This window comes from Doryrhamphus excisus, linkage group LG10, assembly GCF_037039965.1.
Source record: "Doryrhamphus excisus strain RoL-2023G ecotype Guam linkage group LG10, RoL_Dexc_Guam_v1.1, whole genome shotgun sequence".
Lineage (NCBI taxonomy): Eukaryota > Metazoa > Chordata > Actinopteri > Syngnathiformes > Syngnathidae > Doryrhamphus > Doryrhamphus excisus.
This window is the reverse complement of record NC_136366.1, coordinates 5,463,502-5,490,940: the sequence shown is the minus strand read 5'-3', so window position 1 is coordinate 5,490,940 and position 27,439 is coordinate 5,463,502. Positions and strand designations below refer to the sequence as shown.

General features: G+C 42.7%; 1 protein-coding gene across 3 annotated transcripts; it reads right to left on the bottom strand.

Moving 5' to 3' along the window:
* Positions 1 to 27,433, bottom strand: parga (poly (ADP-ribose) glycohydrolase a). 3 transcript variants are annotated; one of them, XM_058064873.2, is made up of 18 exons: positions 27,280 to 27,433; positions 26,788 to 26,850; positions 26,188 to 26,718; positions 25,284 to 25,419; positions 24,777 to 24,899; positions 24,619 to 24,699; positions 22,933 to 23,007; positions 17,715 to 17,807; positions 16,244 to 16,398; positions 13,799 to 13,878; positions 13,669 to 13,729; positions 13,299 to 13,374; positions 11,442 to 11,589; positions 8,159 to 8,237; positions 7,975 to 8,083; positions 6,066 to 6,171; positions 3,347 to 3,475; positions 1 to 1,202 (listed from the first exon to the last, which is right to left on the bottom strand). In XM_058064873.2, exons 2-18 carry the CDS (start codon positions 26,832 to 26,834, stop codon positions 1,021 to 1,023), a joined length of 2,211 nt encoding a protein of 736 aa, XP_057920856.2. In that variant the 5' UTR covers positions 26,835 to 26,850; positions 27,280 to 27,433; the 3' UTR covers positions 1 to 1,020. The 3 variants fall into 3 exon arrangements, with proteins under 3 accessions (XP_057920856.2, XP_057920857.2, XP_078650021.1); XM_058064874.2 differs by having other exon boundaries at positions 25,284 to 25,416; XM_078793895.1 differs by having other exon boundaries at positions 27,341 to 27,421.
* Between the last annotated feature and the right edge of the window lie 6 nt (positions 27,434 to 27,439).

Genomic DNA, 27,439 nt, shown 5'->3' with positions numbered 1-27,439 from the left:
TAACCCGCACAGAAAACTTTCTAGATCATCCAGAATCTGCACCTATTCCAGCTGTATTTCCTTTGATTTGTGCTTCCTGCCCAAACGGTCTGCTGTCATTTATTCCACCCATGGTGGCCCGCCTCTGTACACGCCCACTCCACTGTGATTGGTCCCACGCCCCCAAAGTGCTTCCTAACTACAAACCATATCAGGAGGTCCGCCCCTCTGTGACATCACAAAGAAATAGTTTTACAACGCCTTCTGAAACAGAGCGTTTTGAGCCATCCCAAACTTCTTTCTGCGCTGACTTCCAAATGTGCAAACCTCATGATTGGAAACTTCGGCATGGTTTAACACCAGAATACAACATTCCCAATCCAACATTCCAACTACTTTTATAGGTCAGAAAGTGGAAAAAGCATTTTCCGCAACCTAATTTTCCAAAGTTTTTTCCAGTGTTATGCCACTAAAATGACATTACTTCTCATAATATGACGTTATTCTTGTAAAATTAAAAATTTTCTCATGAGATTACAACTTTTTCTGATAAATATTTGGACTTTAATCTTGGAAATTTACTGCAGATTTTTTTGTTTTCTTGTCGAATTACACTTTCAGAATGTACCGCGCCGTTTAAAGGGCCCCGAGCCGCACTTTGGACACCCCTGGCACAACATAAGAACCTGATTGGACAGCTTTTGTGACCTAGTACATGACTGAACTGAGATTTAGATACTGCTGTACTTCCGAGATGTACTTTTAAAGGGTGACAAGCAGAAATACTACACTTCCAACACCTTTTCTTTAGATGCCATTTTTGCTGCAAGCCAAGTGAGACCCACGCCTCAAACGGTGTCGGTTGCCGAACGAATCCCAAAGCCCGCTACAGTTCCCTTCAATAGTTCCCGTCAACTGAACCAAGCGTACCAAGTTTGAAGGCACCCTTATAGGCAGAGTGTAAGAGTGATTGTAACCAGAGTCTTATTAGGGTAGGAGGACCAAGAGGAACCTCCTGTACATGCCCCTTTTTTTTTTTTTTTAATGGGAGTCCGATGTTACAGGGGACATCCCAGAATCCTTAGCGGAGTCCAAGGCATCGGCGGTGGCGGGGGAAGAGAAGCTCTGGTAGATGAAAGCGTAGAGGGTGACGTCAGGTCTTGTCTTGCGGCAGTTCTTGCAAACCAAATGGGAATACTGGTTCAAAAGACTGTACAGCCTCCCTGGGATGACACAGGAAGAGACGTGGAGACGTATGGGGGTGAAAAGACACCAAAGAGACCGAAGAGAACAAACAGCTTGAGCTCCAAAGGACAAAAAATATAGTTGAAACTCGGTTTTCGGGCAAATTTTGTCTAGTCCTGTATTGTGTCGTACCGCGTAGGCCTGTCAAGACAATTATAAGAGGCTTCACCGTGTTCACTGCGACCAGCAGCTAGCGAGCGAGTAGCAGCTAGCGAGCAGCAGTTATTAAACATTACCGATATATTCATTCATTCATTTTCTACTCGCTAGCTGCTACTCGCTAGCTACATGTGTCGTGCACTACACCATGTTCATGATAGCGGAATGAACGGAGTCTCTTTGCCCAAGTGGAGAAAGACCAGGCTGCTGCTCGCTAGCTGCTGCTCGCTAGCTGCTGCTCGCTAGCTGCTGCTCGCTAGCTGCTGCTCGCTAGCTGCTGCTCGCTAGCTGCTGCTCGCTAGCTGCTGCTCGCTAGCTGCTGCTCGCTAGCTGCTGCTCGCTAGCTGCTGCTCGCTAGCTGCTGCTCGCTAGCTGCTGCTCGCTAGCTGCATGTGTCGTGCGCTACACCATGGACTACTTACTCCGTGCCTGTCGTGTATAAAACATCTAATGTCAATTTCAGCCCATTTACGAATCATGAAAACATTTGCGGCAAAGACAGTGAAACTTATGTTTCAGTTGCCGTGATTCCCAAAGTAAAATTAGATTAGATTAGATTAGATTCAACTTTATTGTTATTGCTCATGTCACTTGTACAGGGCAACAAAATGCAGTTAGCATCCAACCAGAAGTGCAAAGTACCTTAGTAGTAAGTAAATATAGAAAGAGAATAGAGCTGTAAATGGACAGATATACGTACAAACTATAACAGGCTGCGACTATAATACAGTGAGGATACACCTGACTGTGCAGGAAATGCGTTTGGCTGCTTCCAAACGTTACACCTCCTTCAACGTCAACAGTAACAGTCAATCAAGGAAGTATATATGCAAATGACTTGACATCCGAGAGCCTCAGGAAATGGAAATAATGTCGTACAAGCCAACCAATCACAGCATTTATCAAGACCTGCAAAGCGTATTTAAGGGTGAAAATTAGTGCTGATTACAAAAAAATGGGTCTGTATCGGCGGGTCTGCGGGTCTGCTCCAGTTTAGTAAATGGATGGCTGCGGGGAGAATTTCACTGAAAGGCCTCAATAAATGTCAGCGGAGGGGAGAAGGAAAAATGAAAAGGGGGGGGAGGGTGAGAAGAAGGAGAGGCTGGGGTCACCAGTAATCCACTCAGAGGCTGAATGGATGGGACAAGTGGAATAATTTAGCATCAACATGGGCAGGGCTTTAGTTTTTTTATGCATACTGGCCTACTACATGACTTTAGTCATGGCGGCAGAAAGACAACATCGATAAAGGCCGGTGGAATGTAAACAATAGGAAGTCATCTCTCTTCCAATTTAATATGGTAATTAAAGATAATTACACACAATTCCTCAATTGTGTGTACATAACCCGAGTAGCATGTCAGTCCAAATACTTACGTAGCGTTCATTAGACACACAGTCAATGAAATGCGTCCAGTTATTAATCATTAACATTAACCTGAGTAATAGTAAATTTAAGTATATAAAAAAAAGCTTAAAGCTTAAAAGCTAAAAGCTTAAATTCCACCCTCGGCCATCTCCGTGTGGAGTTTTCATGTTCTCCTTGTGCATGCGTGGGTTTTCTCCGGGTACTCCTGTTTCCTCCCACATTCCAAAAACATGCTAGGTTAATTAGCCACTCCAAATTGTCCATAGGTATGAATGTGAGTGTGAATGGTTGTTTGTCTATATGTGCCTTGTGATTGGCTGGCCACCAGTCCAGGGTGTACCCCGCCTCTCGCCCGAAGACAGCTGGGATAGGCTCCAGCACCCCCGCAACCCACGTGAGGATAAGCGGAAGAAAATGAATGAATGAATGAATGAATGAATAAATGAATGAATGAATGAAAAAAGCTTGCTGCATCGCCACAACTTCAAAATATCCTTAGAGAAACCCTGAAAACATTCACGGTTATCTGAAAAGTAGTTTCCTGCTTGTCAAAGGGAAACCCTTCCAAACAAAAGCGAACATGATCACCCTTACCCACAGTGACTTGTCTCTCTGTCAGGAAAGCGTGCATGTCGTGAACGTCTCGCATGAGCTGGGGATCTCCAAACGTGAAATAGGCCACGTCTCTGTCGGCTTCTGCCGCAGCCATCAGCTGAATCAGTGCTGACAAAGAGACAAGGAGAGAGTTAAACAAGAGGGAAACCCCAGGCGACTGCAGGAAATGTTTGCAGAATAAGCATCATTCCGGTGACTGAAGGAACGTCGACTGGAGCGCTGAAAGGGAACAGACATTTCTAATTGGTCAATAAGCAAAGCGTGCCACCAGTGACAGGCACATTTGTACCGCAAGCAGTGAATGTTGCACCAGCATGAGGCAAATTAGCTTTTAAGACTTATTAATATTTAACAGAATGGTTATTTATTCCGGATTTATGAACACATGACTGAAAACATTTTCTAAAGGGCTGCAATCTTTGTAGCGACCATGAGGCGATATACATGTGAGCAGCTGGACATGACATAACACGCTAAGCTAATTCCATAGCTAGGAGACCAGGGTTCGATGCCACCCTCGGCCATCTCTGTGTGGAGTTTGCATGTTCTCCCCGTGCATGCGTGGGTTTTCTCCGGGTACTCCGGTTTCCTCCCACATTCCAAAAACATGCTAGGTTAATTGGCCACTCCAAATTGTCCATAGGTATGAATGTGAGTGTGAATGGTTGTTTGTCTATATGTGCCCTGTGATTGGCTGGCCACCAGTCCAGGGTGCACCCGAAGACAGCTGGGCAACCCCTGCGACCCTTGTGAGGATAAGCGGTAGAAAATGAATGAGTTCTCCTCCTATTTTGTGTGGAAGTGGTAACTTTTTGGCTTCTTATTTTGTCTTTCCCCACCCTCGGCCATCTCTGTGTGGCGGCACAAGTGGTTAGCACGCAGCCCTCACAGCTAGGAGACCAGGGTTCAATTCCACCCTTGGCCATCTCTGTGTGGAGCTTGTTGGAGTTTGCTCCCTGTGCATGCGTGCGTTTTCTCCGGGTACTCCGGTTTCCTCCCACATTCCAAAAACATGCTAGGTTAATTGGCCACTCCAAATTGTCCATAGGTATGAATGTGAGTGTGAATGGTTGTTTGTCTATATGTGCCCTGTGATTGGCTGGCCACCAGTCCAGTGTGTACCCCGCCTCTCGCCTGAAGACAGCTGGGATAGGCTCCAGCACCCCCCGCTGTGAGGAAAAGCGGTAGAAAATGAATGAACCATAAAACAGCATAATCTCTTAATATATTCTGGAAAAACAGATTTTTCTGCCACAAAATTCAAAGCACAAAGTGACGAGGGATTAATCTAAAGCAACAACCAGAGTGGCACTTTGGACATCCCTGCTTTTATAGTATTGCTCTCTGTCAGGGTTGAGTACGTGATAAAGCCAAATTGACTATTTAGCTCGTTAGCTTCCCATGGTGTTGCTGGTTCTTTTTAGTTCTTTATTTAGTCTGCAAGGATGAACTGAATCTATGACGCGGCATTTAGCGATTGGCTAAAATGTGCAGCGTTAAGTATTCTCCAGGACAGCTAAGTGAACCCCCCCTCCCCGTTATGAAGAGTGATGTTGTGTGGGTCCACAGAGGGCTGGAATTTATGCTCTCCCTGCCTTGTAATCAATCGGCCTTTTAATGGAAAGCATAAACGTTTGTCAGCGGATCAATAAAAGGGAGGGGAGAAGCGGGTGAGCGACACACGGGCACGGCTACTAATTGAGCGAGGTCGGGAGAGATCTGCAAATGCAGCAGCGAAATCGGGAATGGCAGGAAGTGAAGACAATTAGATACTCCATCAGGAGTCAAACTCAGGGCCAGGGGGCCAGATTCGGCCCGCCATAATGATTTATGTGGCCCGCAAAAGCCTGAAAATAGGAAAAATACACTTTTTTATTTTAGTATATGATTTTATTATCTTTAGTATTTAAAACAACAATTGGCTGGCGACCAGTCCAGGGTGTACCCCGCCTCTCGCCCGAAGACAGCTGGGATAAGCTCCAGCACCCCCGCAACCCTCATGATAAGCGGAAAAGCGGGAGAAAATGAATGAATTTTAAAAACATATTGTCACTGTATGACTGTTTGTATATTTTAATCATTAATTTTTATATATAAATATATATTTATATATTTAATATCAAATAATGTTGTTTTGTATTTTTTCTATATTTTTTATGTAATATTTTTAATATATATTATAATTTTTATATATTTTTTTAATTTTTAATTTAATATATTGTTTTAACTTGTAAGTAAAATAAATTAATTCGACAGTTTTTCTTGTTGAATGGTTCTTTTAATAATTTTATTTCATTTTCTTTATTATTTAAATGTTTATATAATTTATTTTTTTTATAATTTTCCAATTATTCTTAAAGAAAACAAATATAAAATTAATTCATTAATTTTTTACCACTTTTCCACCCTTGTGAGGAAATTCTAAAATTAAAACAGACAATTTTTCTTGCTGGATATTTCCATCCCTCCATTTTTTACCGCTTATCCTCACGTCCTTTTGCAGGGGGTGCTGGAGCCTATCCCAGCTGTCTTCGGGCGAGAGGCGGGGTACACCCTGGACTGGTGGCCAGCCAATCACAGGGCACATATAGACAAACAACCATTCACACTCACATTCATACCTATGGACAATTTGGAGTGGCCAATGAAGCTAACATGATTTTGGAATGGGGGGGGGGGGGTCCCTGGAGTCTCGTACCTTTGAGTCTTGTGTCTCCACCGAAAGCTCCACAGCCCCAGTTGCCAGTGGCGATGGCCGAGAGGTGCTTTCTGTTGGCATTATTTCGGAAGAATCCACAATATGCCTAAAGGAAAAATAAACAACGGTAATAAATCAGTGGTGTCCAACGTGCGGCCTGCGGCTATTTGCAGGCTGCGGCTGTTGGCCAGCTGCACATTTTAAATATTTAATTCAACAAAATAAAAATAAAAAAAACAGCAACCTTGCAACCAACATGGCAATGTAACGATCAAATGGCAATCATACCATACCATACAGTGGTGTGAAAAAGGGTTTGAGTCCTTCCTGCTTTCTTTTTTTTCCCACTTAAAATGTTCATCAAATCATCAAACAAATGTAAATATTAGTCAATGACAAATGAAACTCATTATGAAGGGAGAAAACAAATCCAACACTCCCATGTCCCTGTGTGAGAAAGTCATGGCCCCCTAAAGCTAACAGCTGGTTGGGCCACCCTTAGCAGCAACAACTGCAATCAAGCGTTTGTGATAACTTGCAATGAGTCTCTTCCAGCTGTGGAGGAATGTTGGCCCACTATGCAGAATTGTTGTCATTCAGCCACATTGGAGGCTTTTCCAGCATGAAGCCTTTTGAAGGTCATGCCACAGCATCTCAATAGGATCCAGGTCAGGACTTGGACTAGGCCACTCCAAAGTCTTCATTTGGTTTTCCTTCAGCCATTCAGAGGTGGACCTGCTGGTGTGTTTTGGATCATTGTCCTGCTGGAGAACCCAAGTTGGTTTCAGCTTGAGGTCACCAACAGATGGCCGGACATTCTCCTTCAGCAGAACTCATGGTTCCATTTATCCCAGCAAGTCTTCCAGGTCCTTAGGCAGAAAGACAGCCCCAGACCATCACACTACCACCACCATATTTTACTGTTGCTATGATGTTCTTTTTATGAAATGTAGTGTTACTTTTAAGTCAGAGTAATGGGACACACACCTTCTTGTCTGGTCAGACCACCGAGTATTTTCCCGAAGGTCTTCGGGATCATCAAGTTTTTTCTGGCAAAATGGAGACCAGCCTGAATGGTTTTTGGTCTTGTAACTCTGCCACGCAGGCCGTTTTTGCGCAGTGTCTTTCTTACGGTGGAGTCATGAACACTGACCTTAACTGAGGCAAGTGGGGCCTGCAGTTCTTCTTCTGGATGTTGTTGTGGGGTCTTTTGTGACCTCTTGAATGAGTCGTCGCTGTGCTCTTGAGGTCATTTTGGTTGGCTGGCCTCTACTGGGAAGGTTCACCATTGTTCCATGTTTTGGCCATTTGTGGATATCCTTTCCCACTTTGCCACAACTCAGGTGTGATAAACCACAGTTAAGTACTGGAGTAATCACTTTTCCCACACAGGGTCATCATGTAGGTTTGGATTTTTGTTCTACTTAATAATAAAAAGTTTCTTAAAAACTGCATTTTGTTTCAAGTTGTTCTGTCATTGACTGATATTAAAATTTGTTTGATGGTCTGAAGGAGTGTGACAGAAAAAAAGGAATCAGGAAGGGGGCGAACACTTTTTCACACCACTATAAACATGCTAGCAACCTGTGAGGTTCGAGGTAAACAACAGGCAGGCCCATTAGAATTAATTCATGCAACAGGACTCTCATCAACAATGAATGATAACAGAGGACAATCCATGAACAGGCGGCACTGGAGAGATTACAGATAAGTAACATAAATGGTGTGTTCAAGGGCAGCTGAACACAGTGCGAAGTCTCAATGCTTGAGGAAAAAAAAAACTCCTTACAAACTCCTTATATAGAAAAAAATGCCAATTTTCAGAAGAAAAAAAATACATTTATGACTAAAAATCTGTATATTTTATATTCTTTTCTTGAATGGGAGCAAAACAAAACCTGTGCCTCACCTTGTTGAGCTCTCGGGTCATCTTTTCCGGGAGAAATTGCTCCATGAAGTGTTTATATTTCAGAGCATCAATGGCCACGATCTCGGTGCATCGTCTTTGCCAGTCATCTCTTCCAATCAGCAATAAGAAAAGTCACTTTGACTGTGAGGAGGAAAGGGGCAGTAGCTTAAAGCTTAAAAACTACCTGGGAGTTTCATCTTTGTAGCTCTCGTCCCATTTGTAGGTCTCAGCATAGCCTGAATATTTACTGTACTGTTCAGCACCTGCATAGAAACACATAGGAAGGTTTTTGCATTGAGACCTTGAATGAAAATCCAAAATTCTGGGATAAAACCTCTGAGACATGGCTGTCACTACACAAAAGGCATCAAAAACATCCTGAGCATACAATCAGCAGTCAGAGCACACAGTGGGGCACAATTTCTCAAATCAAATTTAGTGCTCTGCCTGCGAGTACTCGGTATCAGCATGGATTGGATTGCCGTCAATAAAAAGCCTGTGCTTTCATAGGTAATCTGCTTTGGGGGTTGACATGAAAAGCTCGCGGGCGTAATCGGGAGAAACCAACCGAAGCCGAGAAGCCATTAACAGCGTCCTAAACAAAGTCAAGACCCCAGGAATTTGGTCATTTGCGGCAAAGCGGAGTGCACTTCTTGGCTGCACCCAGCAGAGGCGCTGTTGATGCAAGTCTTAAAGACTTTTCCACATGACAGGATGTGCGTATTTAGTAGGTTCCTTTGGAACAGGGGTCTCAAACACGCAGCCCGCAGGCCAAATGTGGCCTGCAGGACACTAGTTTGAGGCCCCCGCCTTGATATGAAAGTTTAATGTTAGTGCGGCTGGTTGTCATCGTGTTGGCTAATTGTACACTTATGATTTTAGTTGTGGCTCAAAATATTGCTTTATAGTATTATACATATTATTATAACCGGGTCGAAACAGACCCTAACAATACAGTGGTCATCATTTCAACCAGACCATTTTAAAATGTAGTAAAAATTATTTTTTGGTTTATTTTGTTGAAATAGAGTCAAAAAGCCTTGATGCAGTAAACAAATGTTATGTGATTCTTTTCATGCATTAAAATGTAAAATGGGTCGGTGCCGACCCTAACACAAGAGGAGGGTTAAAATGACCAAAATATGCTAAATAAATGCAACCATAAAACCTTGTTGGAGGTGTTTTGAAAGCAGACTTAATAGTGTGGTGTGCATTAATTACATGCCTCTTTAGCTGTTTTTATATCTTTAGAATGCAAAGAAAAGAGAAAGATGAAGGATTGATGGGAAAAATTTTTTTAAAAAGTCCACTTTTCCTTTAAATCACAGCCATTTCTCATTTCTTTTCATCGATTTTATTTCAAACACTTGGCATTGGTGTAAAAAAACAAAAAAACAAAACCCAACAAGCAGGGTTTCAATGAGCTCCAGAATTGGCTAAATGATGTTCCTATGAAACATTCTTCATCGTGGAGACACCCTAAAATGTCCACTCCTACGAAAGGACCATTCATTTGTACAACACGTCCCTGTTCCTCCATTTATCAGGAGACAAGAGCCGCTGTCCTCCTCCATCACCTTGATGTCATTTGTACTGGAAACCACCCCGCCTCCTTACGACAACCCCCGCCATAAAGGTTCCCATCAGCAGATTACATCGTTACTACCTTCCCATCTATCTGGCAACACGGAGAAGTCGCCCTGACGTCACACGGTTGAGATGAATGGAAGACCCGTGTTTACTCTTGCTAAGAAATACAAAACGGACAGGTGAGCAAACGTCTGGATTGCAGGAAAGACAATCGAGCAAAGACGGCATGCAAAGGTTTGAATGAATCTGCGGCGTAACTACTCCATTCCATTAGTGGAGCAATGACCTTAGTTGGGTTATAAATTCCATTCTGTCCAAATGTAATAAAGTTAAGTGGGGAGGAGGACGGACGGCGGGAGGAGGGGGGACGGTGACGAACAACTGAAGGTGACTCAGAAGAGATGAATGTACCTGCTAGAAGACGGTCCGGCGCCGCCGTGTCGCTGGCCGCCGTGCTTAATAAGGCAAAAGTCGATTTTTACATTGATAAAACAGAATGAAGCCGTTTTTGTGCGCTTGGTGGAGGATTGCTGTCTGCCTGCTCCAAGACAGCACTGCTCGGTGGAAACCAACACAAATCTTATCCTGGGGGATTTCTAGAAATAAACCTCTATTACCTTCTTTCCATTATGTGGAAATAAATGAGTGCTAATGTAAGTGAGGAGCAGTCATTGAATGAGGTGGTGGCTAGAGGCCCCCGGGTTTGATTCCCTCAAATGGTGAGAGAGCTGGGGGTGTGTGTGGGGGGGGGGGGGGGGGAACCCCACGTATTTAAGACCTTAGTGTGGACTTGCTGTGTTTACTGCTGTGATGGGAGAGGAAAACAAATACAGTAGATGCCCACAAATTTGTAGATTTTTGGTTTAAAAAAAAAAAGACTCAGACTGAGGAAAAGACAGGAAACAGAACTGGAAGTAGCAGAGATGAGGTTCTCATTGGGAGTGACCAGGATGGATAGGATCAGGAACGACTTGTCATTGGGGCAGACTTGAATGGACATGTTGGTGCAGGAAATAGAGATGAAGAAGAGGTGATGGACAGGTTTGGTATTCAGGAGAGGAACGCAGAAGGACAGATGGTGGTTGACTTTGCCAAGGTTGGTTGTAGTGAATACTTTCTTCCAGAAGAGAGAGGAACATAGGGTGACCTAAAAGAGTGCCACTGAGGAAAAGACAGGAAGCAGAACTGGAAGTAGCAGAGATGAGGTTCTCATTGGGAGTGACCAGGATGGATAGGATCAGGAACGAGTTGTCATTGGGGCAGACTTGAATGGACATGTTGGTGCAGGAAATAGAGATGAAGAAGAGGTAATGGGCAGGTTTGGTATTCAGGAGAGGAACCCAGAAGGACAGATGGTGGTTGACTTTGCCAAAAGGATGGAAATGGCTGTAGTGAATACTTTCTTCCAGAAGAGAGAGGAGCATAGGGTGACCTTTAAGAGTGTCACTGAGGAAAAGACAGGATGCAGAACTTGAGGTAGCAGACATGAGGATGCTGAGGTTCACATTGGGAGTGACCAGGATGGATAGGATCAGGAAGGAGTACATCAGAGGGACATTACATGTTAGAGGCCTTGGAGATAAAGTCAGTTATCGGCCAGACTGAGATGGTTGGGACATGTCCAGAGGAGAGACTGGTGGCCAGCCAATCACAGGGCACATATAGACAAACAACCATTCACACTCACATTCATACCTATGGAAAATTTGGAGTCGCCAATTAACCTAGCATGTTTTTGGAATGTGGGAGGAAACCGGAATACCCGGAGAAAACCCACGCATGCACGGGGAGAACATGTAAACTCCACATGGAGATGGCCGAGGGTGGATATTGTGAAATATAATATAAATAAAAAGTAATGTAATGTGACTTCTTACCTGTGATGATGAGGCATTCATTGTGCTCAAGCGCTTCGGTGAAGAGACGGGAGACGATGAGTTCGGGGTTGATGATGAACCGGATCTCTTCTTGGACCAGGCCGTTTCCCGTGACGCCACCACCTACAAATCTGTTTGCAAAGTCCACCTTGTGAGGGGAAAAAAAAAAGACAGACATGTTTAGTGGCACTGATAACATACTGTTGTCCTTCCTATGTGATTGGGGTTAACTGTGAGATGTGCCGATTGTGACTTATGCAGATAAATGACTCTGTTCGCGTCTCCTATTAGCCCGCCACCCACTGTGGTCATTTAATACAGATAAAGAAGCTTGCTTCCTGCTTGGGAGTAATCAAATCAGGAAGCACAATCTGGCATGTGAAGTAAAAACTGGGGATGTGAAATCTTCATGTTTGTGTAAAGCCACTCCTCCTATGACCAATGCTGCCATTTCAACATGTCCGTCAAAGGAAAAGGGTCCTGCTCACTGGCCCACAGCCACATCAATCCACATGACAGCACGAGTCTTATTTTTTTTCCAACCGCATCTCCTCACCTCATTCACCCCCAGCCTTACCCCCCGCTCACCTTTTAGTCTCACCCCCCTTTGACAGACTGACAGCTCTGACTCTGCCCCATGGAGGCCAGGCACCGAGGACTCCGCCTGGCTCGGGCTGGGTCACCCCAGTAAGATGCCACCCCCCCCCAATGTGTACCCCAGGGTCCTCCATCTCCACATACATCTCTGAGCTACTCATGTGTGTACTTCAGCTGTCAGGCCAAAGTTTAAAAATACCCTCGCCAGGCTTGGACCAGTAAGGGTGATGACTGAAACACACAGACGTGTACACACACTTTAAAAAGTGGGCTGGACCGATGATACAATGCAATTAGGCATGGGTCCATGAGATTCTGACGGTATGATAACCTTGGGCAAAAATATCACTGTTTGACGGTACTGTAATTGCAGCTCTAATGTCTTATTTTACACCATGTGAGATAAAACAATGAAAGTAGAATATCGCGGTTCTCCTTAATCAGATTTTTTGTATCGTTTTTTTTTAAGCATATGAATGTGTATTGTGTTCTGCTTCCTTGTATTTGGTGTGTCTTTGGTGTATGAAACGGACATGGTATACATTCATTCATTCATTCATTTTCTACCGCTTATCCTCACGAGGGTCACTTAGGGTGCTGGAGCCTATCCCAGTAGTCTTCGGGCAAGAGGCGGGGTACACAGGGCACATATAGACAAACAACCATTCACACTCACATTCATACCTATGGACAATTTGGAGTGGCCAATTAACCTAGCATGTTTTTGGAATGTGGGAGGAAACCGGAGTACCCGGAGAAAACCCACACATGCACGGGGAGAACATGCAAAGTCCACACAGAGATGGCCGAGGGTGGGGAAAGACAAAATAAGAAGGCAAAAAGTTACCACTTCCACACAAAATAGGAGGAGAACTCATTCATTTTCTACCGCTTATCCTCACGAGGGTCGCAGGGGTTGCCCAGCTGTCTTCGGGCGAGAGGCGGGGTGCACCCTGGACTGGTGGCCAGCCAATCACAGGGCACATATAGACAAACAACCATTCACACTCACATTCATACCTATGGACAATTTGGAGTGGCCAATTAACCTAGCATGATTTTGGAATGTGGAAGGAAACCAGGAATAACCCACGCATGCACGGGGAGAACATGCACACTCCACACAGAGATCCCGAAGGGTGGAACTGAACTCAGGTCTCCTAGCTGTGAGGTCTGCGCGCTAACCACACGACCACGGTGCAGCCCAACATGGTATACAGCCCATGCGCCCAAATGCCCACAAATGCAAAACTACGATACCTGCAGCATCCCGTAACCGTCATCCTCAATGGTGCCTTCACAGGTGATATGTAAGCGTGTTAGCTGAGACTGGCAGCTTGAAAAAAAAAAAAAAAATCAGAGAAGCTGTCAGTGATATCATTTCAGTAAACAAATAGTGGAAGCTTTTTAACTAATACAGGGGAACCTCGGTTTGTGTATATTTTCTGACTAGCATAAAATATGGTGTTATTATAATATTATATGTTTATACACTATACACTACACTACACTATACACTACATGGATCCAACTGTGTTGTTGAAGAAAAAGTGCATTTTGGGCGAAATTTGTCCATCATCAAGGGTATATATCAAATATATTCAAATATTGTATAAAAAAGGAGTCTTACTTCTCCCAAGTTGGCAGATTGTTCAAGGTTTGTCTTGTGAATGTCACAAGACCCTTTGGCCCTAAAAAAAAAACAACAAAATTAATTGAGTTGAAGAAATTGGAAAAAAGGTGCTGCTTCTGATACTTACTGGTGTGTGTAACTCTCCTGAAGTAGCACATCAGTGTTTTCAATTTCTCGATTTTTCTTGATGAGGATCCTTCAAATAACCTGCAAAAGGAAACAGAAGCAATTTAATAATGGTGTCTCTTGAAGAAATGTTTTTGCCAATAATCCAACATCCTGATATTGTCTCTTTTCTGTGTGCTCCAAAAATATGAAACAGCTAAAAAGAGGCAGCTAAAAAACATCTATTCTGTCTAGAAAGCCAAAAAACCTCCAACAAGGTTTTTTTGGTTTTATATCCGTGCTGTGAACATGTCACAGGTGCATTCATGATAACATGTCATACATACAGTATTTTGCGGCTCCCTGACATACGGATTCTGAGCTCCACCGCATCATGGGCGCCTCTGACAAAGTGTATCCCACAATGAGGGCTATCCCTCAGGCTACGTTACAATGTTCATAGTCAGGGGTCTCCAGCCAGTAGATCACGAGCTGCCAGTAGCTCCTAAACACTTTTCCATTAGCTCTCCAAAGACTTCATCCATTTATCATCAACTCCTATACCACTATATTAGAAAGTGGGGTTCGTTTGTAGTTAGGAAGCACTTTGGGAGTGTGACCAATCACAGCGAAGTGTGTGGAATAAATTAAAACAAACCATTTTGGCGGGAAGCATAAATTTAAGGAAATACAACTGGAATAGGTGCAGATTCTGGAAGACCTAGAAAGTTTTCTATCATTCAAAAGGAAAAAGTCATTTGTCTCATTGCGCCATTGTTTCCTGTCATTTCCTTCTCAAGCAGAGAAAAGCGCCAACTCAAGACATGTCTCCTCTCCAACATATCCATCATTTAACAGAGGACAAACCTCGACAGTTATGCCAAAATAGCAATCAGCAGATTGCTTGCCGCTCTGCCTGTCCAAGACGGAGCATCACTGCAGCCAATAAGCAAAGTGACGGACACTCCCTCAATTATAGGAGGGGATGGGGCAGGGTGAGGGTGGGGGGTGAGGTAATAACGATCCACAGCGAGCGTCCCGTTTTAGACTGCACTGCTTGTCTTGTCTCATCTTTACAGAACCTCTTTTCTGTATTACGCTGCAGGCAGAAATGCTGATAGGGAAGGTGGGCAACGAAGCGATGGCAAGGCTATGCGACTGGAATCGATGCTTATGTTATTTCGCAGGCCTCTACGCCAATGTCCGATGTGAGGGAAGATACCATTCTTGTACAAATGACAATGATAGCAGGACAGAGCTTCAAGCAAAAATCTGAAGGTCTAAGTCCACTCAAGTCAAAGCGATACCTTCTAGCAGTCGCCTCTAAGACTGAAATTTACAGTAGAACACCAAACGTCGGACAAATTTACCTGCATTTTAAAACAATTTATCCCATAGGAATACTTACATTCCAGAAAATACAGTACTTACGTATATCATGCACTTAAATGTAAATTTAAGTCAAAGAGCACTTATGATACAAATTACAGACCTCTAAATGCTTTGCAAATGGGGAAACAAGCAAAATCAGCATTGTATCAAATACTTGTTCTGAAAATAAGTACTTTTTGCAGGATCTTGCAGGTCTGCCCACTTACAAAGAGTGCAAAATTTTGTCTGAGCACAGCATTTCATTGGAGGTCAGGTGGCATCAAAACTAGATGGATAGACGATGCTGCAATGCTGCCTCTGTCCACCAGAGGTGCCAAGAGGGAGGTTGACTTAATTGCTTTGCTCATTTACAGTGCATTTTCCTCATTTAAACTCATATTGGTTCATGTTTGTACATTTCTCAGGTATACCTTTAGAGTTTTAAAGTTGTAATAAGATGGGTTTAGTGTTCTAAAAGTTCACTTATAGCTTGTGATTGGCTGCTGCCATAGAAAGAGTGACTGTTCCGTCACTTCACTGTCACATGTAAGGGCCACTAGTGATTAACCGTGACTAAAAACGGTGGTTAATTTAATTACAATGTTTAATCATTTGACATTTTTATAAATTCAGATTCAAGTGATTTTGTGGAATTTTGTTTGGGATTCCATCTCTGATTGTGACAATGTACATATGATTAAAATTATACATAGTTGAATTCTTTGTGGGCGGCATGGCGGTCGAGTGGTTAGCGCGCTGACCTCACAGCTAGGAGACCAGGGTTCAATTCCACCCTCTGTGTGGAGTTTGCTTGTTGGAGTTTGCTCCGGTTTCCTCCCACATTCCAAAAACATGCTAAACCTGCAAAATCAGCAAGGGATCAAATACTTATTTCCCCAATGCATCTGTGAGGGTTGTTTTTTTTTAAAGGCAGTAGTGCCCCCTTATGGAACTCGGGAGTCCTATGTTACTTGGTCTATCGACAGATTTGAATATGCAGATCTACTCTTCTGAAGACCATAAGCCTGGGTACTACGTACTTACTGTACCTACTACTGTACAAAGGGCACCTACAGAGCAGTCCCTTCTCCTTTACCTGTAGAAGTTGATCTCAGGATAGTTGCAGTACTCTGACTTGCGGGAGTTGCGTCTGGGGAATGTGCAGAAGAAGGCGTTGGCCAGAAGACAGGCAATTTGCTCCTGAGAGAAGGTCAGGGAATGGTTCAACCGTGACTTCAGCAGCGGGATTGGCTGGGAAGAGACCACGATACAAGGACCGACATTGATGAGACACTGAGGATACATACACGAGTGTGACAGCGTGGGTCGGAGGGCTAACGAGGCCGGATGATTAGTTTAGCAGTCAACAGGAGACACACGAAGGGTTCCATTAAGTAAATGGGCTGAAGTAATTATGCTCCTTGTTTCTTTGCGCTCTTCCATGTTGGCTCAGTCGGACACAAGGTCTCATCTATCATCTCTGATTAGAGCTAAAGAGGCTCCCAAGGCTGCCCAGTTAGCAGATCAATACCAGCTCTAATAACAACCCGGCTCAACATCTGGCTGCAGGCTGACTCCTGCAATACCTGAGAGGAGCCAACCACTGGGAATGATGACATTTGGACTTGGAATTCTTGCTTTGCCTGAGATGAGATTTTCCAGCCGTGCTTTGTCTCCAAATGATATTACATTTAAAAAGATACGTGACATGCATGGGCTTAACTTAATGTGGAAGTGAAGCAGAAGCACTTCTATTTGACCAAATGAAGCAATGCTGGACCAAAGAAGAGTCTGTTTTATAATATATAATATATATAATAATAACATTGTTTAATCTGTGCCATTAGCAGTGTGTATTTTAACAAAATTGTCAAAAACAACAAAATAATATAATAAATATTAAAATAATATATACAGTATATATAAAATCCTATTTTAAAAAGATATACAGAGGGAATTACTTTTAATTGAACTTTTTACAGTTCTATACTGTATACAAAATATTACCATAAAACACACAATACATAAAACTTATGTATGTATGCAATGTCTGCTCCTGGATATGCTCCTGTGCAATACTATATGTATATTTTGGATATCTTGTATATATATTGAATATATCTTGTTAAATTGTCTTTTTTACTCTACTTTTATATACTTTTTTTTTTTTAACTTGACTACTGCACTGAAAGGACAAGCTCTCCAATCTCGTTGTACATCTTGTATAATGACAATTAGGCCATTCCATTCCATTCCAATGACAAAACACTTAACATAGAAAACGCTTCAGGTTAACTGACAAACGAGACAGATAAGAACCAATAAGGGTCCGGAAGACATTGCAAAAAAATTTTGAAATTACCAGGTCAAATTTACTGGAACTTTTCTCACAGGAATCAAGATTAACCATTAAATTTTTTAATTTAAATAAGAAATTAAATTTCCATCTGCTCTAAATAAACCAAAGCAAAAGGTTGCCTGCTCAATATCAATGGCATTGCTTCTTCCTACTATCGCAGTTGTAGTAAATCATCCTAATCTTCATAGTAGAAAGCTACAATACTTACCATGGTGCAGAGGCGAGGAGCACTGAGCGCCAGCTTGACCATGGAAGGCAGCACCACCTCGTACAGGTGTTGAACCTCACAATGCTCCAGACACTGCAGAACGAGAACAAGAACGCTTCCATGAATAAGTGAAGAATGCAGAGGGCCACTTTGATACTACCTATCACTGTTATTAATATGATAATCAAACCAATGTAGGCCAAGGTATTCAAAGCCACTATATACATACCGTACATACAAATATAAAAAATGCCTCTGTACCTCTCCTTTAATTTGCTGAAAATGCCACGTGCCAAGAAAAACACATTCAATCCCAGCCAAGCGGCCATTTTACATGATTTGGACTGATCTGATATTGTGTTCTATGGCTGTATGAACATGGTGGACCTCACAGCTAGGAGACCATGGTTCATTTCCACCCTCTGGCATCTCTGTGTGGAGTTTGCATGTTCTCCCCGTGGGTTTTCTCTGGGCACTCCGGTTTCCTCCCACATTCCTAAAACATGCTAGGTTAATTGGCAACTCCAAATTGTCCATAGGTATGAATGTGAGTGTGAATGGTTGTTTGTCTATATGTGCCCTGTGATTGGCTGGCGACCAGTCCAGGGTGTACCCCGCCTCTCGCCCGAAGACAACTGGGATAGGCTCCAGCACCCCCGCGACCCTCGTGAGGAACAGCGGTAGAAAATGAATGAATGAATGAATGAATGAATGTTAATTGTCCATAGGTATGAATGTGAGTGTGAATGGTTGTTTGTCTATATGTGCCCTGTGATTGGCTGGCGACCAGTCCAGGGTGTACCCCGCCTCTCACCTAAAGACAGCTGGGATAGGCTCCAGCATAGCCGCGACCATAGTAGGGATAAGCGGCATAGAAAATGGACGGATGGAACAAAATCAATTCCACTGGCAAAAGTATGAACCACAGTCCACGGTAAGAAGCTAATAACAGGTAGCCAATATGAAGGTGGAAAAAAAAAAATCAATAGCAGTCCTGACAACAGGTGTATTGTTGTTACTCATGTTGGTCTCATATCAAGAAATAAGAAAGCTGAGCGATAAGACGTCAAGTCTCACACAAGGAAGTATAAAGCTTGCTCGGGAGGATCTATGGATTGGAGCTGAACTTACATTTAACACCTCATTTATGAAGCTGAGTCTGAATCGCTATTACCTTAAAGTGGAAACCACTTAAAAAAAACACACACACACACAAATCCACCACATTAAAAGCAGCCACATATAACTTCAGCTTCAAGCTTGCCTCAGCAATCCCCCCTCCCCTCCAAAATAAACACACACTTCCTCCATCATACAGGACATCCAGGATTTACAACACAATCATTTATGTGTATTGGCTTCAAATGTCGGCGTCATCAATCACAGGGTCTTATTCCATCAAGGTAAGCTGATTAAATGGACCTTCTGGAGCAAAATGCAAATGACCAACATGTGCAGAGAGCGGCGGGGGTCTTTGCTCTGCAATTTGGCCGGGGAGCTTTTATATATACGGCAGCGGGCAGGGAGCCGGTCTGACTAAACGCTGTCACAAGTAATGAGCTGACAGGCATCATAAACCCCCCCCCCTCCCCTCTCCGTGGGACGAATAAGGTAGACATATGATATCTTTGCACAAGTGTAGGATACATTACTAATTAGATAGACATTACTAATTAGATAGATGGCGGTGCTGTGGGGAATGGCCACTTTCGGAATGTTCCAACTTGGGTTGCTGATGCGACAGAGTATCCTCTGTGACAAGCTAGCTCCAATGATTCCAATGAGGCAACATTAGCCGTATTGTGTGGGTGAGCAAATCAAGCGCTCTCTTTTTCCCCTGCTTGTGACATTAACGGCGTGTCTTAACATGAGCTCACTTATAAACTCGACCTTCATTTTAAAAAAGGAAGACATTTGTAGCCAACACCTTTCCTGACACAGAGCAAATCTGTTTAGCATGTAAGGGCATTTAGATCAACAATACTGTCTGCCCCAATGGCTGAACGGGACAAAAAAAAAATGGAAAAAATGAAAAAAAATTGTCATGAAAAAGTGTCACATGACTTTTGTCACAATGTTATGACCATAAGGTGACTTTTGGCACTAATCTTTCTTTCTTGCAGTACCACACATACAACAGCAGGTGGCGCGTTTGATTCAATTTGAGATCGTTCGGATATGTAGACATCCCCATCAGCAGTGTAGTCCATTAACTCTGACTTAATCCTCTAATTTATGTCTAGGAAGTCTTATTTTGTATTATTATGTCCACTATATTATATAATAATAATACAAAAGTAAGTGACTATAGGGGTGTTATTTCATGTCTAGAGCTCTCTAATAATTTTAAAATGTATTTAGAAGGTCGCATACAGGTTTTGATGCTCTAACTATGAAACTATTCTATTTATATAAAAGAAATCCTACATTAAAAACATAAATAAATAAAAAGGAAGACATTTGCTTGCTAGCTATACCAAATGTTCCGTGATGAGGGTAAAAAAAAAAAAAAAAAAACACACAGAGCACACAAAAACCTTATCACCTGAAACGTTACGACCACGGCATTTGAAAATTGCTAAACATTCACCGGCTGCTCGGAGCATGTGTCCAAGTACAGTGCACCTTGCTGGGCCACTACATGGCTCCTTCTGCTATACACCCTAATTGTTATGCATCCCTAATTGTTATGCAACCTATCCCAGCTGACTTTGGGCGAGAGGCGCTGTGCACCCTGGACTGGTCGGCAGCCAATCACAGATGTAGATGTATTTGATGTAGTTATTTTACTAATTATGTTACTTTTTTATTATCATTGACCCTGGTGCTGGATATAAGCAAAGAGATAGAGAGAGAGAGCGATAGAGCGAGAGCGAGAGATAGAGAGAGCGAGAGATAGAGAGAGCGAGAGATAGAGAGCGATAGAGAGGTAGATAGATAGATATAAGCAATAGCAATAATGCAAAATGAATGTTTATATCAAAAAATGGAAGTGTATCGTTTGCACACTGCACTAAATCACAATGTAGCGTTCTTTAATCGGATGTTATCTAAATGCGTATTAAGTCGTCTACCTAAAAAAAAAGATTTACATTTACCGTGTCTGTGCAACTCTTGATTAAATTCACAAATAAATGAACTACAGGTGTACAATCCGGAAAGGAAATGCTCGACAAAGCACAAAAGGTTTGCGTACTCCCTCGGGGGCCTGAGCAGTAGTCATCCCTGGATGGCTTCCACGCAGCGTTTATCAGAAAGTGATGCTGTGACAGTTTCATTTGGCAAAAGGGAAGGACTGACAATTTACAGACACGTCCCAATTTGTGTAATTCTTTTTTTTTATTTTCCTCCTGCCCTCACACCCCCTCAGTGAGAGGAGCGTCAATCAGGGGACCCGAGGCAGGCATGTATAGTTTATGGAATTATCCAGAGCGGTGTTTGCATTGGATGATTTCCTCCACAGGAATATAATAAGATGTGGTATCAAGGCTGGTGGATGCCGTAAAATGCTCCGGTCCTAAGACAAACTGCAAAGATGATCAATGAGTTGGTTTCACAGCTATTTACCCTCCCAAGCTTTTGGGAGATTAACTCGTTTTCCAGTTAGACATTTTTATATGTCTTTTTCAACCCGGCTGCTTGCTCCCAAAGACGGATTTGAACATTGTGAGGGAGCTGCCAATCCTCCCTCACTGATCAGGTGTATGCCCCACCTACACACTGTCATGTTTCTATTTGTGTATATAGTTGGCTTTTGTTATTTACATATATTCTAGTTAGTACTTTGATTATATTTGGTTGCCATTTAAGTTGTTTAATTGCCACTTTAGTTTTTCATTTAGAAGTCATTGGTTTTGTTCCTAATTTCTCATCAGTTTTTTTTTTGAGGTGATTGGTCGGGGCACAACCATGGAGGCGCGCCCATGTGAGTGCAGGCCAGAGGCTGATCGCCTTAATTGGACTCTCCCAAGTGTCACCTGGAGGAGAGGGGGATTAACTGGGTGGTAGTTCGGTAATCTAAGTTGTTATGTGTAATTGAGTGCTTAAATGTATACAGGAAGTGAAACTTCAGTGTGGGACTATTGGAAGACTTTTGTAACCTAAAAGAAGGGTGTTATAAATGTAAATAGGGTACCTTTTAGACGTATTGGATATTTTAGACGTATTTTTTCCAAATTAAAATCTTACAAACATATTTTACGTTTGTTTGCGCAAGAGGCACAAAGAGGTGATGATACAACCCCACCATAGAAGAGATCCTGTTTAGTGCAGTTTTAAGCCAAAAAAAAAAAAACGTGGACTTTGTAAGATCTCTCTCATTGAAACACATGCTCCGCAGCAACCAGGAAGTTGAATCTGGCCGTGGAACGCCTTTTTACTACTGCTGATTACTTTTACCAGTAAGATGTGTTTTAAATTTTTCAATTTACCCAAAAAACTATGAGAAATATGCTAAAAATACTAGTTACTAGTTTTTATTATTTCATTATTATTTTATGTTTTAAAAAAAAAAGATGTCAATTTGTTTTTTTGCAGGTAAAACGTCACCTGTATGCGTCATAAAAGGATTACCTTGGCAACAGTTTGACAGCGGAACTGACAAAAGTCAACAAGAACTCAGCAGAAATAAATTCATGCAAGCAAAAAAAAAAAATGCTGTTTATAGCACTAATAAGTTTAAACTCGACTTTTACGAACACTTTATAATACAACTTAGCAGCAGAAAGGATTAAAAAAAAAAATGGAAGGACAGGAATGGAACGAGAAGGTCACAGGAAGGGCAACTTCCTTCTACTTGATGGCCTTACTTAGCATCTTTACAGACGAGGGATGGATACTTTTAATTAAATTGGATGAAGCTATAAAACGTCTCACGCGCCGCATCGATCTCCCAAGCCCCGCCTTCCGCAGAGACATTAGTGGAAGGGGCGGAAATAAAAGACCGTTTAGGTTGGTTTATATTTAGCTGCGACATGACGCATGGAGGTCCGAGTTGAAAATATCCACATTGGGATGCTAAAACACTTTTAAGTGCTACACAAAAATGCTGTCAAATGATAACGGAGCAATTAGAATAAGTTGCAGTAACTCCATATAAAAACGGCCATAAACTATAACGCTACAAATAATAGACACAAAAAAATGAAAGAAAAAAAAATGCAAAAAATTCATAATATATGAAGAATCAGTGATAACTGGCTTGCAAGTTGCAGCTTACCTCCGTGCAAAGAAGGTTGAGCGCAGTGAAGTCCCACTTCTTTGCGTGTGCCGTGTTGTACCTCAATATAGCATCCTGAGGAGAGAGAAGTCGTACTAGTGTACCCACAGTGGACTATAAACGCCATATGGAATGGAATATCTACCGGGTGATTGAAAAGTTACTCCATAGTATATTGAAGTACTTTTTTTCTGTCCTATTATTGTTTTTTTTTCAATTTTTCTTGTGGGAATTACATTTCTGCTCTCGTTTTCTTTTCAGATAGTGTCTGAAATTCATTCATAAGGTTATGGTTTCCATCCTTCAGAAAGCTGGTGATCCCGGTCTCTAATCCCAGCTGGCGGTGAAATGCTGCCTATATTCAATTTGAAATACAATTCCATGCTATACATGTCTATTCATTTCCGGTAAGAATTGTAGCTTAGAAATAAATGGCAAGTACTTCAAAATAGGGATTTAGCTTTCAATCACCCAGTACAATTAAAGACCACTACAGGAGAGGAGCTGAGGCACAGAGTCACAGTATGGCTGATGTTGTTGCAAACACTGCCACCTTGTGGACATTTTCATGTTAATAATTTAGTAGAAGTAAAAAAATAAAGTGTGAAAACGTGAAAAAAGAACTTTAAAAATGAAAAATGAAATTTATATCACTGCTGGCTGATATCAGAGATCAGTCCATAAGCCAATATAATGTAGCGTACGTCATGACAGCGATTGAGAAGAGCTGCTGCCAATATTGGTACTGAATGACATGGGTATCGGCTGAATGATATCGTATATTAAGAAAGCCAATATCAGGCATCAGTATCGGAGTCAGTTATGAAGAGATGGACATCGATACGAACGCCAATACTGAGCCTCTCTCACAAGTATTAGTTTGAGAGAAAAGTTACTGCCGATATCGTTATCAATTGATATCAGTAATTGTGCTGAATGATATCGAATAGTGGGAAGAAAGTCATAATATCTCTCCAGATATTGGTTTGAGAGAAGAGCTGCTGCCGATATTGATATCAGTTGATATTGCTAATGACGTGCTGGATAACGTTAAGCATCTCTCATACCATTAGCTTGAGCGATATCGGTATGGCTTGATATGTGAACAATGTGAACGACAAAACGGACCTATTGATTTCGATTATTCAATTAAAAAAAAATACTGTATCGATAATAATCTAATTTAAAACTTCAGATTAACGGACTGTGGAGACGTGCAGCCGGTATCGGGAGTGATAGCATCGGTTGACAAAGCTTAGGCTCCCGGCGAATGCGACGCTGGACGATACCGGATATCTAAGAGAAAGCCAATGTTGGATACCGCTCCCGACATTCGTTTGAGACAAGAGCCGTTCACAATATCGATAATAATAAAGTGCTAGACGAAATCAGTAAAAAAGCAAATACCAAATATCTCCAAGGACATTAGTTTGACAAAGGAGCTGCTGTAGATATCGCCATCGGTTGATATTAGTATGCATAATCAAGTGCTCAACGATATCAGATACCAAGTGTCTATTAGTTTGCGAGAAGAGCTGTCGGTTGCTATCGGCACTGAAGTGCTAGACGATATTGGACATCCAAAATGGATGATTTGTATTTAAGGTCCATTAATGGGACGTATTTTCTGCCAAACCGGGGCCAACTGATCTCCACAAATCCACACAGACAAATCAAATGTCTTACCCTCACATCCAGGGAACTTTTGAACCCTCCTTGCAAGGCAGAGTGGATCAACTCCCAGCGACTCTGGACGCCACCTCCGTCCTACATGGAAGAAAGAACTCATGCAGCCTCTTTCTTTGTGTCTGGATGGGATTTTGTGGCGGAGCAAACCAGCAGACCTCGGCCTCCATTGGAAACAGATTCTTCTCCGAGCAAGGCATCTTCACAGACACGTCGTCCCACGCGTCTTTGAACTTGCCGGGGTAGGGGACGGGCACGTCTCCCTCCCTGAGGAGATCTGTCTGTAACATTGAAAAACAACACATGATGCATTCAAGGGTCACAGTTTGTTACACGGCAGGAACAAATTGGTTATCTGAGCTATTTTTAATGTAATCAGATTTATTGATATGATGTTATAATTCCCTCATATCAATTTACTAATTATCATGCACCGCTAATGATAATAAAATAGGCCAAAAGACCAAATTAACCTGTTCCCAAAAATGTTATACTGCACACTGCATGTGCAATGACAACAAATTTAAATGTAATCCAATCTCCACGTTTGTTTTTTTGCACCATTTCTAAGGCATATTTCACCATAAAAAATTAAGATGAACTTCAAATTGTGCCATTTGTTCCTCACCGCTTTCAGCCTGTCCGAAAATAAATATTCAGCTCACCCTGACTGTGACAGTGTGGTTCGGCAGTGCTTTCAGGTGAGACAGAGGTGGGGCACACTGGGGCATCCTGTTCAGCTCATCTATGGGCGTTCCAAGCCATGCTCTCCTTATCTCACGTGCCGGGGGTGAAACACTGCTATGGAAGATAAGCAGAAACAGGAGGTCATGAAGATGAATTCATTCATTCATTTTCTACCGCTTATCCTCAAGAGGGTTGTGGGCGCGCTGGAGCCTGTCCCAGCTGTCTTCGGGAGAGAGGCGGGGTAAACCCTGGACTGGTCGCCAGCCAATCACAGGGCACATATAGACAAACAACCATTCACACTCACATTCATACCTATGGACAATTTGGAGTCGCCAATTAACCTAGCATGTTTTTGGAATGTGGGAGGAAACCAGAGTAACCAAAAAAAAAATGCACAAGGAGAACATGCAAACTCCACACAGAGATCTCTAAGGGTGGGATTGAACTCGGGTCTCCGAGCTGTGAGGTCTGCGCGCTAACCACTAACTGCGCTAACGTGCAGCCAAATTTAGTATTATTATTATTCATTCATTTTCTACCGCTTATCCTCACTAGGGTTTCGGGGGTGCTGGAGCCTATCCCAGCTGTCTTCGGGCAGGAGGCCGGGTACACCGTGGACAGGTGGCCAGCCAATCACAGGGCACATATAGACAAACAACCATTCACACTCACATTCATACCTATGGACAATTTGGAGTGGCTAATTAACCTAGCATGTTTTTGGAATGTGGGAGGAAACCGAAGTACCTGGAGAAAACCCACGCATTCACGGGGAGAACTTGCAAACTCCACACAGAGATGGCCGAGGGTGGAATCAAACTAACTTTCACAGTGCAGCCAGGATGAATTCATCAGAAAGAAAAAAAAAAGTGCACATACCCTTCAGATGCTGACTGCATGAAGTCCTGACTCATTTCTGATGCTTCACTACAGTCTGCGGTGATGGCATCCCCGGTTCCCATGGAAACACGCGGCGCTCTCTTGTTGGCCAAACTTCCAGCATCAGATCTGTCTCCCTGAGCGTCTGCAAAGCCACACTCTTCCACGCCGGCATCGGTGGCATCTCCGTGGCCGTCGGCAGAGTTGGTGACGAGTGGCATTTTAGCGCCAGGGCTGTCGGGACTTTGCATCTCCACGTCGTTGGAGGGACCCGGGGCCTTCTTCGGACTTAGGCAGCAGGTGGGATTGTGGGAGTGTACAGCAACGCAGGTTGTTTTCACAGGGTGAGGCCCAGGGGAAGTGGGTCTTTTAGATTTCTGTCCATTAGAACAATGCGTCGGAGCCGGACTACTTCTCATACCGGAAAACCCAGACTCAGAGTCATCAGTGTCTCTGCTTAAAAAACAATCTCCATCTTGCTCAGGGTTTGGACAGAGGAGCTGACTTTCATCCTGGCTGTCACCAGTCACACTGCAAAAAGACCCAAAATGTCAGCCTAAGTCATTTGAATGGCATTGCTGGACTGTGCTTTTAATTTACCTCCTCTGTGAATTCATTTCTTCATCCATGTTTAAGAGGTCAGACATTTCAAGTTGACGAAAGCTGAATAAAAAACAACATTTTTACAATGACTTCCAACACTCAATGACATAATTGAAGCTTTTGTATTGCTGGAGTGAACAATGTGAATACTACATAACCTTTGAGGGACTTTTAGAATAGCCACTTAACTACAACACAGACAACGAGTACGTCAAGAAAAAGAAAATTACACCCGAGAACGTAATGTTTATGTTTTTTGTAACAACAAGGAACGAACAATGGCTTCAAAGAAATGCTAGCTATCGAATGTGTTGCCTCTGATGCTAATAGGTCGATAACAGGCCGTGTCAATTCAACGTCACAGCGAATAAAACTCCACATGATAATGCTAATTTCACACCCAGAAGCTAAACATCAAAGTGTTTGCTGTCAACTACGAGTACAAAGCAGCCGCCGCAAGCTAGCGGTTCATATAAGGATACAACTTACATTCAAGTCCCTCGAAGGTTGATATGCGTCGCCTTGGTGCATTGTGTAGTCAGTTACTCACTCCGTAACGCCATATTGAATACGACTCCAAATGTTGCAGTAAAATTGTTTTCGTCCGCTTTCTACTTTATTGACATGTAGTTATGACAGCCGCTGCAGC

Coding starts and splice junctions, on each gene's coding strand:
- parga (XM_058064873.2), bottom strand. CDS start 26,834: ATGTCTGACCTCTTAAACATGGATGAAGAAATGAATTCACAGAGGAG. Junction 25,420..26,187: donor ATGCAGTCAGCATCTGAAGG/GTATGTGCACTT, acceptor TATCTTCCATAG/CAGTGTTTCACCCCCGGCAC. Junction 24,900..25,283: donor ACCACACTGTCACAGTCAGG/GTGAGCTGAATA, acceptor TCAATGTTACAG/ACAGATCTCCTCAGGGAGGG.